The sequence below is a fragment of the Rhinolophus sinicus genome, linkage group LG02, assembly GCF_036562045.2.
Source record: "Rhinolophus sinicus isolate RSC01 linkage group LG02, ASM3656204v1, whole genome shotgun sequence".
Taxonomy (NCBI): Eukaryota; Metazoa; Chordata; class Mammalia; order Chiroptera; family Rhinolophidae; genus Rhinolophus; species Rhinolophus sinicus.
Genome location: NC_133752.1, coordinates 134190484 through 134206101, shown reverse-complemented (window position 1 = coordinate 134206101; position 15618 = coordinate 134190484). Strand labels below are relative to the sequence as shown.

Genomic DNA, 15618 nt, shown 5'->3' with positions numbered 1-15618 from the left:
CCCAGACTGTGGTATTTTGTTATGGTAACCCAAGTCGACTAATACAGCAATTCTCTGTATTATATTTCCATTATTTAAATAGCTAGAGAGTTTTTGTTTTCCTGCCTACCCTGGCTGACATAGTTCTTTATACGATTGACACCATAAAAATATTTCTAGAAAGTATCCTAATATGTGCCTGACACTATGCAAAGGAGCTTCCATATTTGTTTCCTTATCTACTTCTCCTAACAACAGTGTAAAGTAGGGCACAAATGATATAACATAAGGAGCACAGGTTTTGAGTCACTTAGACTGAATCACAGCTCCTCCACTTAACTAGTTCCATGACCTAAGAAAAGTTAGTTAACCTCATGGGCCCAAGTTTCTTCATCTGTAAATTAGGTCTCATAATAGTATTCGCCTAAAAGGGTTGTTCTGGATTAAATGAGTTACTCTATGCAAAGTGCTTAGAATATTTTTAGGCATATAGTAAGCTCTCAGTAAATCTAAGTGTTATTTTTAGCTACAATTTATTGAGTGTCTATTATGTGTCAAGCACTGCAATAGGTACTGGGGACATAAAGACAAATAAGACATAATCAGTATCTTCAAGGAGTTGTAGTATACTAACAGAGGCAATGTGTGACTAGGTAATTATAATAATACATGGCAAATTTATTTATTGACATATTATGGGAAAATCAAATAGAACATGATCCACAGCCAGGGTCTGGGAAGCAATTGTCGAGGTCTGAGTCTCAGTTCTGTCAATTACTAATGGTTTGGCTCTGGACAAGTTACCTAACTTAGAGCTCCAAGTCTCTATTTTCTCACCTGCAAAATGAGGATAATAGTTGATAGTATCTACCTCATCAGGATGTGGTGAGAAGAAACAAGGTAATAAAAGTATAGTTTCTGTTATAGTTCCCAGGAGAGACATGTGCTCAGAGGAGGACAGTTACTTTATTCATCTACAGGGGAGCACAGAATCAGGTTATCTAACCTAGTCCAGGGCTCCCCCAAATTTCCCACTCCTTACTGGTCACTCCGATCTACTTGACAATGACTGCCATTCTTCCTCCTGTTCCTCCTCAAAAGAGGAGTTTGAGTTTGTCATACTTTTCTAATATCAGCACAGATTGGTACAACTGCTTTAGAAAAGTTCTTGACAGAATCTACTGAATCTAAATATATGTATACAAAGCAATTCCACTTCTGCATATCTACCTAGAACTGTATACATATACATACTAAAAGAAGTAAAAGAATGTTTATAGCCACTTTATTCACCAAATCAGAAGGAAACCCAATGTCCACCAACAGAGGGGTGGATGATATATATTGTGATATATATTCATATACAATGGAATGCTACATAGCAATGAGAATAAAATACAGTTGCATGCAATACTATAGATAAATCTCACAAATGAAATGCTGAGGAAGAAAGAAGCTAGAGTGCACATTTTACTATTTCATTTATAGAAAGTTCAAGAATAGGCAGAATGAATTTGCAGTCATAGAATTCAGAAGAGCGATTACCTGTGGGGAGGAATTTGCTGAGAATGGCGGTGGTGTACTGGTAAATGTTTAACAACCAGCTCTCAAAAAAAACAAAATCACTGATTTTTATATCATATGTCAATTCCCATGGTATAACTACTCCCACCATGGTGGTTTTCAAGCTCCCAATGTGATGTCACTGAGCAGAGTTGGGAAGAGATGAATATGGATACAGTCTGACTGGGCACATCAGTATGAGCCAGCTCTAGCACACCCTGGGAGGTGTCGTGGAGGAGCATTCTGGTGTTCCGGAAATATCGTATATCTTAATCAGGACAGTACTTACACAGGTGTACACTTAAGATTTGTTTGCTTTATTGTGTATATTATACCTCAATAAAAAGTAAAATGTAAACATGTCTGTGAGAAGTAGAAAGATAAAAGCAGTTATAACTATGTCCCAGAGGAAGGTCCAGAGAGGAACCAGAAATTCAATGGCTAGAAAGACAGCACTCAAATCTCGTCTCCATAAATGGACAGAGAGAAAAGAAAGACACTGTTAGTAGAGACTGGCATAAATAAAAAGGCGATGGTGACTCTTTTAGCTGGGCCACTCTCTCAATTTTTCAACTGGAGATTTAATTCAACTTCATCACTAATGGTCGATACACCACACAAAAGGGTGTTGCTTCTGAAAAGTCCAGATGCTCTGCCTAAATTTACTATGGCCCTGTCACTCAGGGATGAAGACTATTCCACTGGATGGCTCCAGGTGAATGTTTTAAGCACAGTACCACCTGAACACAATGCGATCAGACACACAAAAAAGCACCAACGTAAAGCATGTTATTTTTATTTTGAGTAAAAATGAACATTCATATCATTCTCCTAGTATTATTATACTAAAATCCTAAATATGTTCAATATGTCTGGAATATATCCGGGGTCTAGCTAAATAAGAAATTTTAATAGGACAGCTGCCCCTAACATATACAGCACTCAGATGTTTAAAGTTACAAGGCCAAAGCAAAATTTTAAAGGAGTTTGACTGATGATACCTCGACACATCCACAGATTCATTTGTTCCCAATCTGGCAGAATAGGACCATGGAAAATACCAGACCAAGGATCTAGAAAACAAAACAACAGGATTAACATGGAATTTAAGGGGAAATGCTAGAGACATAAACAGCCTGAAAGAACATTATACATGAAAATATTCTGGTTACTAACCATTTTAATTTTATTTATCTAAGTCATCTCTCTTCTTGGGAAATTAGAGACTCCAATGGGACAACAGAGCATTGAGAAAGTTCTCTGAGTAGTTCTGTGTTTTAATCAGTTTTCAGCCCGCCAACCCACCTCCCACCTGCCCTATTTGATTGTGCATTAGTAACTGCCACCAAACACCCCACCCTTCTCGAACACACACCCCTTCTGTAGGGCATCTTCCCTGGAGCTTGAGGAACTCAGACTCTGGGGACTCAATATGTCCACTGCTTCCATAAAAGGGTTATGATCATCTGGTCTAGATTATCTTCCTAAAAATCAAGGAGTCTAGAATTTCTTTGCCATATTGTTAGGCATTGCAAGAAGAATGAAAAAAAAAAAAGTGTTTTCTTAAAAAACTTCTAAATCTATGGAGGAGAGCTTAATTCAGGAATTTCCTTGGAAGTGAAAAAGCACCGTTAAAAATCCAGGACATAATTTCTGTCTCATTAAGTGACTCTCCCAAGAATTAGGGATTCCAAAACTTGCCCTAACTGGCTCTGCAGTTGGTGACTTCGTGCTGTGGCTTTGTTATAGAAATGACACAGAAAGACCGGTGGGTATTACGGATGGAAAGTTTCCTCCCCATCAGCCTGCTTTGAGGGGAGGCAGTAGGAGGGCTAGCTGCCATTTATGCTGAGTCATCTCAAGTGCTGCTACTGTATTGAGGCGTCCTGTTTAATAATTCTTTCCTGGAAATGCATTTCAAATGAGTATTACTGCCCAGCATTGCTGTCTTATTAAAAAAAAAAAAAAAAAAGAAGAAAGGTAGGCACCAATTCTTTGCAAAAATAATGATTTTCATTCAGAATGTTCTCAATGTCACTCTTTTAGAATGACTTCAAAAAGCTCTGAAATGTAGTCTTTTTGTCTTGGTCCCAAGCCTCAAGTCTGGGAGACAAGCATCAGGAAAGAATAAAAGAAACGGGCAAAATACTGGGAGAAGGCAACTATCACCTTTCACTGTCACATCCTTGAAACAGAAGCCACTATTCATCAGCAGACTAGACAGTTAATACCCCACTTTCTTGCATCTCACTGCCTCTGAGAAGAAAATTTATCCTTGTTCCTAAAAATAGCAGGTAATTAAAAGAGAGTCATCCTATGGTAACGTATGTGAAGAGTCAGGATAAACTTGCCAAGTAGTGTGCATGAGTTCCCATATTCTGGAACAGTCTAAAAAATGTTATAAAATGATCCTTTTTCTCTCTTTTAACTGGGCTATTCTATTCCTAAGACCTCCTGTCAGGATAACTTTTATCCTACAAAGTGTGATGACTATCAATGCCAGTGGCTTTTTTTTTCTTAGTTAAAATGAGAAGAGAACCTGCTGATCAGTTTTTGTGCTTGTAAGTTGCACAAATGAGGAGAGATATGATGGTCTGGTTATTTAATTTGGAATAAAGAGATTTCCAAAACTGTCCGTAGGTAAAATTTTCTTACAAAATGAACCCTTTTTGCATTGATTCCTAACACCCTACCTCAGAAGAATCCCTCAGGTATTTGGTCTTAACAGAGCCTTGAAAATAACTATTGGGCCATTCCATCAGAACCTGTGCATAAGCAGACTAATACCAAAGGTCTAAACGCCGGAGACTAATTTTTTTCACATGGTATTTTTTATGGAGATAGTCTGAATATGTTTTCTTCAAAAATATTTATTAGAGGGATTTTTCTCTGAGTCTTTGTGATTTCTTGAATTTGAACTTGGGAAACAGAATGGAAACAGGTCTAAGTGTTAGGCAACTAGTATTAATGACTGTAAGAGTGACTAATATACATTTTCTAGATACATTTTTATAGATTGAATATCAGAAGACTATTTTCAAACCTCTGTGAATAAAAAGAGGGACTATAAAATGATGTTTTTCCCTTCAAATCTGGAGGTTTTAGATTGAGAGACTAAAACATAAAAAATTCAAACAGTTCTTTAAACCAACTATCTACATATAGTGCAGAAATCACACTTAATTGTAACTAAAAAAATGTTATATTTTATATTGACATATATAAATTCCACACCTATTAAAAGGGTTTTATTAAGGTATTCTCTAATCATCTTTAGAACAACCAATAAAATAGCTAAATATGTAATGAACTCATGGAGTTTACCAATTTCATAGAATGCTGAAATGCTATTTCTCTTGTAATCTTATTTTCCATTAAATGTATTTAGATTTTGGCAATGCCTTTGGCTATGATATCAGAGACATCACTCTCCCCAGTTGATTATATCCTTATTTTCTCTGGCTTTACTTTTGAGAAGTTTCTTAAAAGCATCTGTGGGTTGGAGCCAGTCATGGTCAATTTACATCTCACATGGAATTTGATACTTATATTGACACTTACATTGAATACCTCATTTAAAGCCAGCTCTTTCAATCATTCATTTAAAGTCCACTCTGGCAACATGTATGTGTATGTGATCTATGTTTATAAATGTATGAGTATAAATGTGTGTGATTCTTCACTCACCTCTATGGCCCCAAGCTCATATTTCTAACTTAGCATTAACTCAGAACACAAAGCAGAGAAATAAAGGACATTTCACAAAAGGCAAAACAGAGAGAAATAGACTTCATACACAGCACCATTTAACTTTGGTCCTGTATCAGACATAAAGAAAGACAGCCATGTTTCCAGCAGAGAATGCTTCATAGTTAGACCTATTCATCTAGGCTACCAGGAAGTAATACTCAATATCGCAATTTACTGCTTAATTGCCCCTACCTTTTCTGTAATGGCTGGCTGGGGCATTCCACCGGTAACCTAAATGACCACTTAAAACACTACATTGCTTCAATCCCAGCAAAAATTCCAATCTGGCAATGACGTGGCACAAGAAAGAGATAGAAAGCTACCAGAAATCCCAAGGAGGACAGTGCATAGCATTCCATGAGAGTGAAGCAGCAGTCACTCAGCTGAGCGAACGAGCCTCAGAGGCATTAACCTAAGAGACATCCCACACATCATTAGGATTTCTGCCAGTGCAATGAACAGGCTTGGGAGCAAATCTGACGCACTTGATATCTAAATGAACCAAGAGCTAAGATGATTCCAAGAAGGCTTCTCTGAAATTGTTTTAGTTCATCTTTCCGGCAAAGTGTTAGGCCATGTAAAAAGTATCCTTTAGGTTCTTAAGAAAATAAAAGAGCAAACATGCCAAGAAAGTCCATCAAGATAAAAATCCTATGCAGAATTTTTTTTCAACAGCAATAATCAAAATTATAAGAGTAAATACATAAACCTCAAGTAGAGCCTCCTTAGAAACATCTCCCAGTGAGTCCAGAGTCCTTACAGTGAGAAAAATCAAAGGCAACTCTCGGGAGTTTTTAGAACTTGTTGGATTTCTCCAGAATGGAATAGCAGGAAAACAGCTCCCCACACTCTGGAGTTCAGATTTTATTTTCAGTTTCAAAATCAGGAAGAGAGATGAGAAAATGTAAAGGTTGTATTTTGGATTTGTTTGGTGCTTTTTCTTTCTACCTTCAGGAACTTTAACTCTTGTAAGTAGTTTTCAATGGAAAAAGTATATCTGGAACTAAGAACTAAGTGGAAATAAATTCAGTGTTTATTTCCCAGTAGAGAGATCACTCAGAAATAACAGGCTTAGCCCTGCTCAGTTCATAAGATTGCAATCCCCTCCCCAGACCCAAGGCCAGTAGAGGGAGATGATGGCCCTTGGGTACTTGGTACCCAGTGCTTTTCTGAAGCACCTGGTTTTTATTTTTCTCACCATAAATATTTGTTAGCAGAATTAATGAACAAACAAGAGAATGAATAAAGAGTCAGTAATGCAGGATTATACTGTACCTCAATAGCTGCCAGTCCAAACGCTATTCCAATAATTATGATAATGTGTTTTTTAGCGAGGTCTTTTATCAAAGAAATGCATGGCTGTTAAAAAAAAAAACAAAATATAAAAAGTTACTTTTAATCAAATTTTGATGACCTTATTTGAAAAAGATTTTTTTCCCCCCATTGGGTTGACTTTTTACATTGTTACCAAGAAACAAACTCAGCAGAAAGGAGTTGGATTATTGCCTCCACTTCACGCGCCTCCCCACTCCAAAAGGTGGAACTTGTGATTTTTCGTAACTTAGAAGGCATTTGAAACACAAAATTTTGCTTCCACTATGTCATTGCTGAATCTAAGGATCTTTAGTTATAAATAATAATTTTATCCTATATTACAATTATTCATTTCAGAGCTGTTATCACCTGGATTGTGTATTTTTCAGTTTGGTAATCTGCAGCAGAGAGTTCCCTGGTTGGGGTCTCAGCTAATTATAGTGCAAATTTTCATTTTTAAATAAAGTTTTTCAAAAGTCCCTTACTAATATTTATCAGGTTTATTTTTATCTTAAAAAGAAAAAAATCATTATGTCCATTATTATGTCCTTACTTTAGATAAAAATGAGAATTTGGAAAGTTGCCTCTCTACTATATTTTTTGAAATTTATTCAAACCAGCATGCAATTCCAAGCTTAAAACATTTCAGACCAGATCTAAAAATACCAAAAATTGTAAATTATATGAATAATTTTAAAAATGCAAAGTACTACACAGTGTAATAGTGCTATTATCTATATTGCCAGAAAAGATATCATTGCTATCTATGATAGTCTTATATGTGCAAAGGGCTAACAAAAATATCGCTATTTGTTAAATAAAATAAAAGTTCTCCAAAAGGCTGAGTAAAACAGTCTTTCCCCCTTCATTCCTGAATGCAATGGGTTTCTCCATTCTCATCTGACCCAAAGTGATAAACATTACAAGAAATTATTATGTCATTTAGGATTAACCAGGAGATTAATGATTGTATCTACTGAGTCACATTTGTTATACTCAAGGAGTTTTCTCCCCCTTTCCTCTCTACATAACCAGGTTATCTTGGCAAAAGGGAGGGGGAAAAAAAGAAACAAATTATGGCCCATATCAGATTTTTCACTTTTCCAGATTTCTTGTAAATGACACAAGGCAAATGGAAGTATTTTATGAATTTATGTCTTTCCTTTTGGGAAACTGCTGCAGCTTTCAGCCTATACTCAACTGAATTATGTGTGAATTTAGAGAGAATGCCTATTATTTTTTAAGGATAATGCTAGGGCTTTTCAAAATCTATCCTGAGGAAAAACATCTTTGAGTTGAATCTTTAAAATGAATCAAGGAGACAGATAGCAATCTGCAATTGAATTTACTAATTTCCTCATTATCCTAAGTGGAAGCCACATTTGTTTACACCATATTTATTTCCCTCTTCCTTCCCTGTGGATATTGTGTCACTAGAATTAGGTAGGAGGAAGGAAGCAGGAAGGAATACAAAAAGTAAGAATAAAATATTTTTACTGATATTACTTGGAAAATAAAAAGACATGTAGTCTGATAGATAATGTCTCCTGCATGTGTTACTTTAAATACTAGTAACGGCAATTCCCCTTCAGCATAGTCTCCTTAATTTTGATGATTAGTAAAATCATTAGGGATATGATAGTCTGCAGGAGAGAAATTTCTCCTGAGATACTTTCTATTTCCTAATATAAAATTAACCTTAGTAGTCATTACTAAACCAATGCTAGATTGAAAATAATCTTCAGGTGTTACAGAAATTAATTCATAATTATAATAGCTGTTATATATCTTTCTCCCAACTAGACTATAATCCCCTAGAGGATCCAGAAGCATGTCTGATTCTAGCAAGGGTCTGTAGGACACATAGTAGGGGCACTAACAAATAACAAAATAAATGAAATATTAATATCAATTGTCATTTTTATACACATTCCTTCCAGGCCAAAGAAACAAATTATATAAAGCTCTATGGTTAGAGACAGATATCATGCCCTCTAGGAAGCCATACTTTGAACCCCGAAGACTAAGTTAGATGGGGGTCCCATAACACGTTGTGCCTGCCCCTATCCAAGAAATATCAATAGTTCATTGCGTTGAAGTTGCCTAATTATCTTTCTCTCTTCCCTGAGAGCAGACACTGTGCCCTGTTCAGGAATGGATCTCCTGCGGCTGGTAGAAGGCCTGGCACATAGGAGGTGGTCAGTAAGTATCTGATGAATTCAGCAATAAGAAATATGACATTCACAAATTGCCATCCACAAGTGACATAAATATGACATCTACCAACACATAAAAGATAAACCCAGATTTTTCAATTGACTTTAAATATCTGGGGCAACTTTTAAATTGGAGTAATAATTGGACGAATTAGTAAGTACACTTAACATCCAGAGCTGAAACCCCAAACAGGCCAAGTCCTTTCCTTATACCAGTACAATTACTTGAGAAAAGGAACATTAGGAAAAGAAAGATTTAATTTTAAAATTAAAGTGAAAGTGTAGAGTTCTAGAACTTATGTTAAAATAGAAGAAATAGAGAATAATGATTAAAATCACCAAAGAGAGGACAAAATAAACCTTTATCTGTTAGTTTGTACTTTGCCTCTCCTTGCAGTAGAATGTTCCTCTGATCTATTAGAGTTGAATTTAAATGATGCCAGACTCACAGAAGAAATGAAATACTTTCATCTTCTTTATATCCATTTTTATCTTTAAATAAAGATTTCTTTTTTATTTGGGAAATTCCTAGGACTTTTATATCATGATTCCCATTAATTGCAATTTAATTTTTTGTAAAGACTGGCATTGTGAAAAAAATTGACAGAATGACGTACTGTGCCAAATTTGATTTGTTCTTACCTGTTTGTAAACACTCTTGCCTTCATAAACTACACAAGAAGAATCTGGCATATCTGTACATTCACACGTCTTGTAATTGTTTTGAAAATTATTACCCCAGTCAGCAGCTCCATTGACCAAACCACAGCATTTAAACTGTTTGATGAAAAAGACATACAAAAAGCAGTCACTAAAGAAGATAAAAACACTGTCAAATACATTGAATCATATTCTTCTGAAACCATTATTAAGATGTTTCTTATACTAAAATATTGTGTAAGTTACCTCACCTACATCTCTGAATGTAGAAGGAAAAATGACAGAATTTTCCTTTTGGGTCTTAATATTAAGCAAGGAAAAATGAGTTGCAGATGTAAAAGTTTGAAGAACTTGGAAAGAAGATAAAAAACTCACCTTCCAGTTTTTCAAGACAAAAAGAGGCAACATCAGATTTACATACCCTAGATTTTTGGAAAGAAGCTTCCCAAGAGGCCCTGAGAGAGTCAAGATCTCTTTAAAGAACTTTTGCTCAAAGGAAATGAGAGGTTTTAAAAATGAAATTTCCATCTCATGATCTTTGATCACTTTTGGAAGCTAGGAGGGGAGGGGTAAGAGGCCTCTTCAAGGCCAAAGAAAATGCTCAGCGTGCCTCTCATCAGATTAAATTTTACATGGACATCTGTACAAGAGGGAAAGGGGTACAAATGAGAGACGAAACTCTTCGAATATGTCAGAAAGATTAAGGCCCAGAACAAACCGAAACATGGGGAAACACTATGGGAATTTGTGGTCATGTTTGGGGAACAAAAAGAAGGAAGTGATAAGCCCAGTGACTCAGTCAGTGTACATATTATTAGATAAAAGAGAGAAGTAATTATTCTTCATCTTGTCCTGTTTGCTCCATTAGGGAAAAAACTCTTCATGGAGAGAGGTAGACAAAAATTGCTGAAGCAAATGAAACCCAGACTGGGTGGTTTTCCAGGCTCAGATGTATTGTAATGCCAGGATATTGGAAGAACTTTCACTTACTGGCTGGGTGACCACATAGCCCATGTTACTTAAACCTCTCTGTGCCACAGCCTCTTCATCTGTAAAATACAGATAATAATAGTTGCTAGTAATAGTATTAATTTGTAGATTTGTTGTAAAGATAATAATGAGAAAATCTATGTGAAGATATGAAGTGCTTAGCCCAATGGCTGGCTTACAGAAAGCACTCAATATGTGTTAACTATTATTGTTGTTTTTGCTTTGTGGTTATTTCCATTATGTTCTCACTGCACATGATCTGTTCAACATTGACAGCAATGATTTAGATAAAGATACTGAAAGTATCTTTTCAACTCTGTAGCTGATTAGTGCTGGGAGTGATGATTAATACATTGGAGAACAGAATTGAGCTCCAAAGATGGTTCAAACCATGGACTTAAACTAACAAGTTTACCTGATGCACTTTGGCTCAAAGACTTAATTGCACAAATATATGACTCCATGGGCATTCATACGACAAAAAGCCGGAGATTTCAGTTGGTCCCAAGGTCAATCAATATTAGCAAAGAAGGCAATCTTGAAATGCGCTCCTCTCCTGTTCTCATGGTAGACATGACTAATCGCTCACTCTTTCTGAGTAAATAATCTTGAATAGTATTAATTGATACAGATATTCCCGACCAAAAGGAATACAAGTCCCACTATGTGCAGTCACATAATCGTCTATATTTGTAATACAAGATACCTCAGGATTCCTTAGGGAGGCATATAGGCTTACACACAGAAGACAGAGTAGGAGTTATTATGGAAAGGCTAAACTTGGCGTGATATCTGGTCACCAAATCAGATGTGGGAGCAGTTGGGGAAGAAGTCAGTCAGGACTTGTTGAAAGAGTTATAACAGATGGACGAACAAGGCACTACGCAGGGAATGAGACAATAACCTCTGACAAACAGTCATCATCAAGAATCCAAGAGGGGCACATTCCATTATTATGTTAGCAGAGAATTTGTATGGGAATTCCCTGAAATCCAAAGCAAAAGCCACTTAATATCTATACCTTCTGTCCATGTGTGGTGGGCCCCAGATCAACCAGCCAGAGTTTGAGTTAGGATGTTTTTCCAAAGAAGCATTACAGATGGATGGATGGAAGGAAGGAAGGAAGGAAGGAAAGGAGGAAAGGAGGGAGGGAGGGAGGGAGGGAGGGAGGGAGGGAGGGAGGAGGGAGGAGGGAGGGAGGGAGGAGGGAGGGAGGGAGGGAGGGAGGAAGAAAGGGAGTGAATCTTGGTGGATAAGAGAAAAAAGCTTAGACTGTACAATGGAATGAACTAAGGGGTCCTGTGAACACAAGGAGCTTCAGGCACAGGATTAGTGTATAAGAATGAAAACAATTCAGAATTGTGCTACAACAAACAGAACATTTAGATCCCCACTGTTGGCACTGAGAGCTTGGATACCAGGGGCAATGTGCAGCAAGTGTGACTCAGGACACAACCCAGAGACCCAGTGGTTACCTATAGTACCTTTTGTTCCAGGACAATTACCAGGGAGAACCAAGGATGCTCAGTCCCACCCAGAGAAGGAACTGAGTTGCCTAAATTCTTCCTGCTTTAAACCTGGATGAATCCAGGATTTAGAGTGGGAATGATCCAGAGGGGCGAGGGTCAAGGGATGCAGCTACAGGGGAACTAGGAAAAGCACAACACAGAGAAACTTAAGCAGGGACTGACTCATATCAGGTTTTGGCTCTTGGAGATGATACTTCAGGCAGAATTTTTACAAGTTGACGTCTATCCAAATGGGAACTGGGGAATGCTTTGGAAAAATATCATCTGATAAATAGCTCAAGGAAGGATGTTTGAAATTGAACAGCAAAGCTTTTAGAAGTCACACGATAGCCATTTTCAAAGAAAAGGTTGCAGTGCATAGACCCCTCTGTAGATTTTCTTTTTCCTCTGAAACTCCAGAAGGAAGAACTAGGACTAAAAGATGTAAATTCTAGGGAGGCAGTTTTTGTTTCAAATTAAGAAAGAACACACTAATCATCAGACTTGGATATAAGTGGGATGGGGTAGGATGGGCAAAAATTGGTAAGCTGTCAGCTCTTCAATATTTAATTGGCGGGTGGATGAACATAAGCATAAAATATTTCAGTCAATGAGAAGTTAGGGTCATGTTCTGTAAAATCCAGTTCTCCTCTAAGATTCTGGGAGTTTCTACGACATATGTGAAATGAATGCTACATGTAGTTAATATGATGAGAATCACGAGTAAAGGTATGGTTGGAAGGATTTTAACAGAGTAAGTAATATTATTTCAGTCAAGCTTTAAAGTACATGTAGTATTTGGAAAGAAAGAGAAAAGTAGTAAGCATCCAAAGATGGGGAATGACGCAAAGGCAGAAAGGCAGGGATCCTGGGTAGACAGACCTAGCTGGACTAGTGTTTTCATTATGAAGCAGTGTTTCATAAAATTAAAATATTAGGTAGGAGCCAGATAGTAGAATACCTTCCATGCTTGCCCAAGTTGTGACTTTACTCTAAACATAGCAAAGCAGCCTAAATAAATAAATAAATAAATAAATAAGCAAACTAACTACAAATTGGGGGGAGAGGGGGTTAGTGTATTGATTAAAGAGAATTAACTAGTCAGACCTGGGTTCAAATTCCAACCCCATCACTTGTCAGCTGACAGACCTCTCCCAGACCTAATCTCCACATCTGTCAAATAGGAATAACGAGGATAATTATAGTATCCACTTCACAGTGTTGTTGTGAGAATTAAATGAGCTATTCAAGGTAAAGCCTGGTGCATAGTAAGTAGTAATAAATGATAGCTATAATTATTTTTATGAGGAGGGTGGCATGGAGTGAGAGAGAGGGATACTCTCCAAACACCCCAAACGTACTATCTTTCTAAATGGTAAACATTCAAACAATTATTGATTTGGCCCAAACGAGGCTTAATCTGTCATAAAACATATCTTCTTAATCTCTGTCATTCTAAACTGCTTTAGAACTTCACAAGATGCTGAGGGAAAAGTAGAAATATTCGTGGATTTTTCTGAATGCACGGTGACAAAATCATCAGTCAAAATCTGCAAAATGGAGAATTTTTTTTTAATCTGTAAGGAATCTGCCTGCTAAAAATTAAGTAAACCCAGAAGAATTATGTCCAACTCCCCAAATACCCTACGAATTCTAATTACCTCTCCTTGAAATTTAGACAGGGCTGTCTGGAATGATTTTGCATTTTCATCGGTTCCGCTCAAGAGATCTACGTTTTCATGAAGAGTCGTATTCATAATTTGTTCAAACTGAAAATTTAAAAAAAATATTGTTAAATTATTCAAGCCACAAGGTAGTATTTTGATTTTTCAGACTTTTCCAAAAGTATCAAATATCATATTTGTACACACCTCAGGTTTGAAAGAAGCTCCTAGGATACCTGCTGCCACCTGCACGATCAGGATCAAAAGCAAGCCTATGAAAAACTGAAAAAAAGGAAAAGGCATGTATATTATTCCCAGTTCATTCAATAACATATCGGGACGTTTTGACATGGTCCTTCCTTCTGCAGTCTGGGTCATATTACAGTTTGACCCACCCTTTATTCAGTCCACCTTTTGCCTGAAGAAGCAAATTTTGGGACCATTACTACTCAGAAACATTTGCTCCAAATATTGACCATAGAAAGTGGTTAAAATGAAAATTTATTCATGAAATTGTAGGCATCAGTATGATGTCAAATGGGGGAAAGTTTTAAAACTTAGATAAAATTATTTGAATATTATCTTTCTCCTCATTCTTCATCAAACACAAAGTTCCAAACAAACTTCAGAACTGACTACAAAATGTTTCTACCACTATCAAAATCACCTGGGCCTTGTTATAAATGTCCTGAAACCTGCCTCAGATCTGTTGAATCATAAATTTGGAGAATACAGCCCACAAATTAATTATTTTTAAAAACAAGCTCCTCGTGTAATTAAATTCCTCAAATTGCAAATGAGGCCTTATTAAATAAAAAAATCAACCACTATGGATGTTATGGAGTCTCATTAAATCTCTTTCTCTACCTTCCCTCATAATAAACAATTAAAAAATGTTTTTTCAGGACTGACACAATACTTATTTTATGAGAGACACAAGTTTAGAGGAGCTCTGGTAAACTCTTAAGTCAGATTTATATCTAATCGATATTTGATGATTTTTCTAATATTTTTTCTATATCCATTTATTATTTTCTACTGTGTATTTTAAAAGTGAAGTCTGTGGGTTATCCTAAACCAATCCATCCTTCTTGAAGCTTTCTAAGTGACAGACATGATTATCTCACTATCTTACAATTATTTTAGCATGGAATATGATTTTGCCACAGTCCACATTCAGACTCATCTCCCATCATTTACCGAAAATAGCCTCTGCCACTCTCTAGCAATACCCAAGGCTTTGCAGTCCGCACAAAAGGCCAGTTTGTTACCCCCCCCCGCCCCCCCCCAGAAAGCTCATTACAACCTCACCTGTACAAATACCATATTCACTTCTGGCTTCTGCTTTGAAAGTTCCCTCCTATAACCTTGCCCTTTTCTTCTTGGGCCACTCCCATTGTAGCTAATTTTTTACTTGTCCATCTTCCCTAATGGGTTCTAATTACCTTAATGTCCGTGCATCATTTAACACAGTATCTGGCACGTAGCAGGTACTCAATAATAATGAACAAATGAAGACTAAATTTGTCTTCTCTCGGGATGTCCTTTAACCTAAACATATTAGCCACCACAATCAAACCCTCTAAACAGAAGTTAGTGTTGGAGTTCCATCAATCTTGGCAAGTCCTTTTGACAGACATCAGGGATGGGAGATAATCCTCAGAAGTGTGAAGGTTGGGATTTGTCTGGAGCACTCACCAAAAGAAGCATGCAGCGGCTCTCTTTCACAGCACCACAGCACCCCAGGAAACCCAGAATCATGATGGTAGCACCCACAGCAATCAAGATATTCACAGCAATATAGGGGTTAACGCCGGAATCCCCATTGGTGAAAATCTGAAAATAAAAAAGAGAAATCAGAAATTTCCTCTCCTTGATGTTTTTTTATTCCAAAAATCCACTGGGTACCTACTATGTGTCAGGCCCTGTTCTTGGGCCTTGAGATATTTCAGTGATCTATACTGAGGGGAAAAA

At 36.9% G+C, this 15618-nt stretch overlaps 1 protein-coding gene across 1 annotated transcript in view; it reads right to left on the bottom strand.

The window, feature by feature from the left end:
- Window positions 1-2322: 2322 nt before the first annotated feature.
- The window catches only part of TSPAN8 (tetraspanin 8), a 28545-nt gene continuing 15249 nt past the window's right edge, over window positions 2323-15618 (bottom strand). Inside the window, exons 3-8 of the mRNA XM_019748927.2 lie at window positions 15343-15480; window positions 13852-13926; window positions 13642-13749; window positions 9465-9599; window positions 6568-6651; window positions 2323-2615 (exon numbers count right to left, since the gene is read on the bottom strand). Coding sequence (XP_019604486.2) covers window positions 2562-2615; window positions 6568-6651; window positions 9465-9599; window positions 13642-13749; window positions 13852-13926; window positions 15343-15480 — 594 coding nt within the window. The 3' untranslated portion in view covers window positions 2323-2561. The remainder of the gene's footprint in view (window positions 2616-6567; window positions 6652-9464; window positions 9600-13641; window positions 13750-13851; window positions 13927-15342; window positions 15481-15618) is intronic.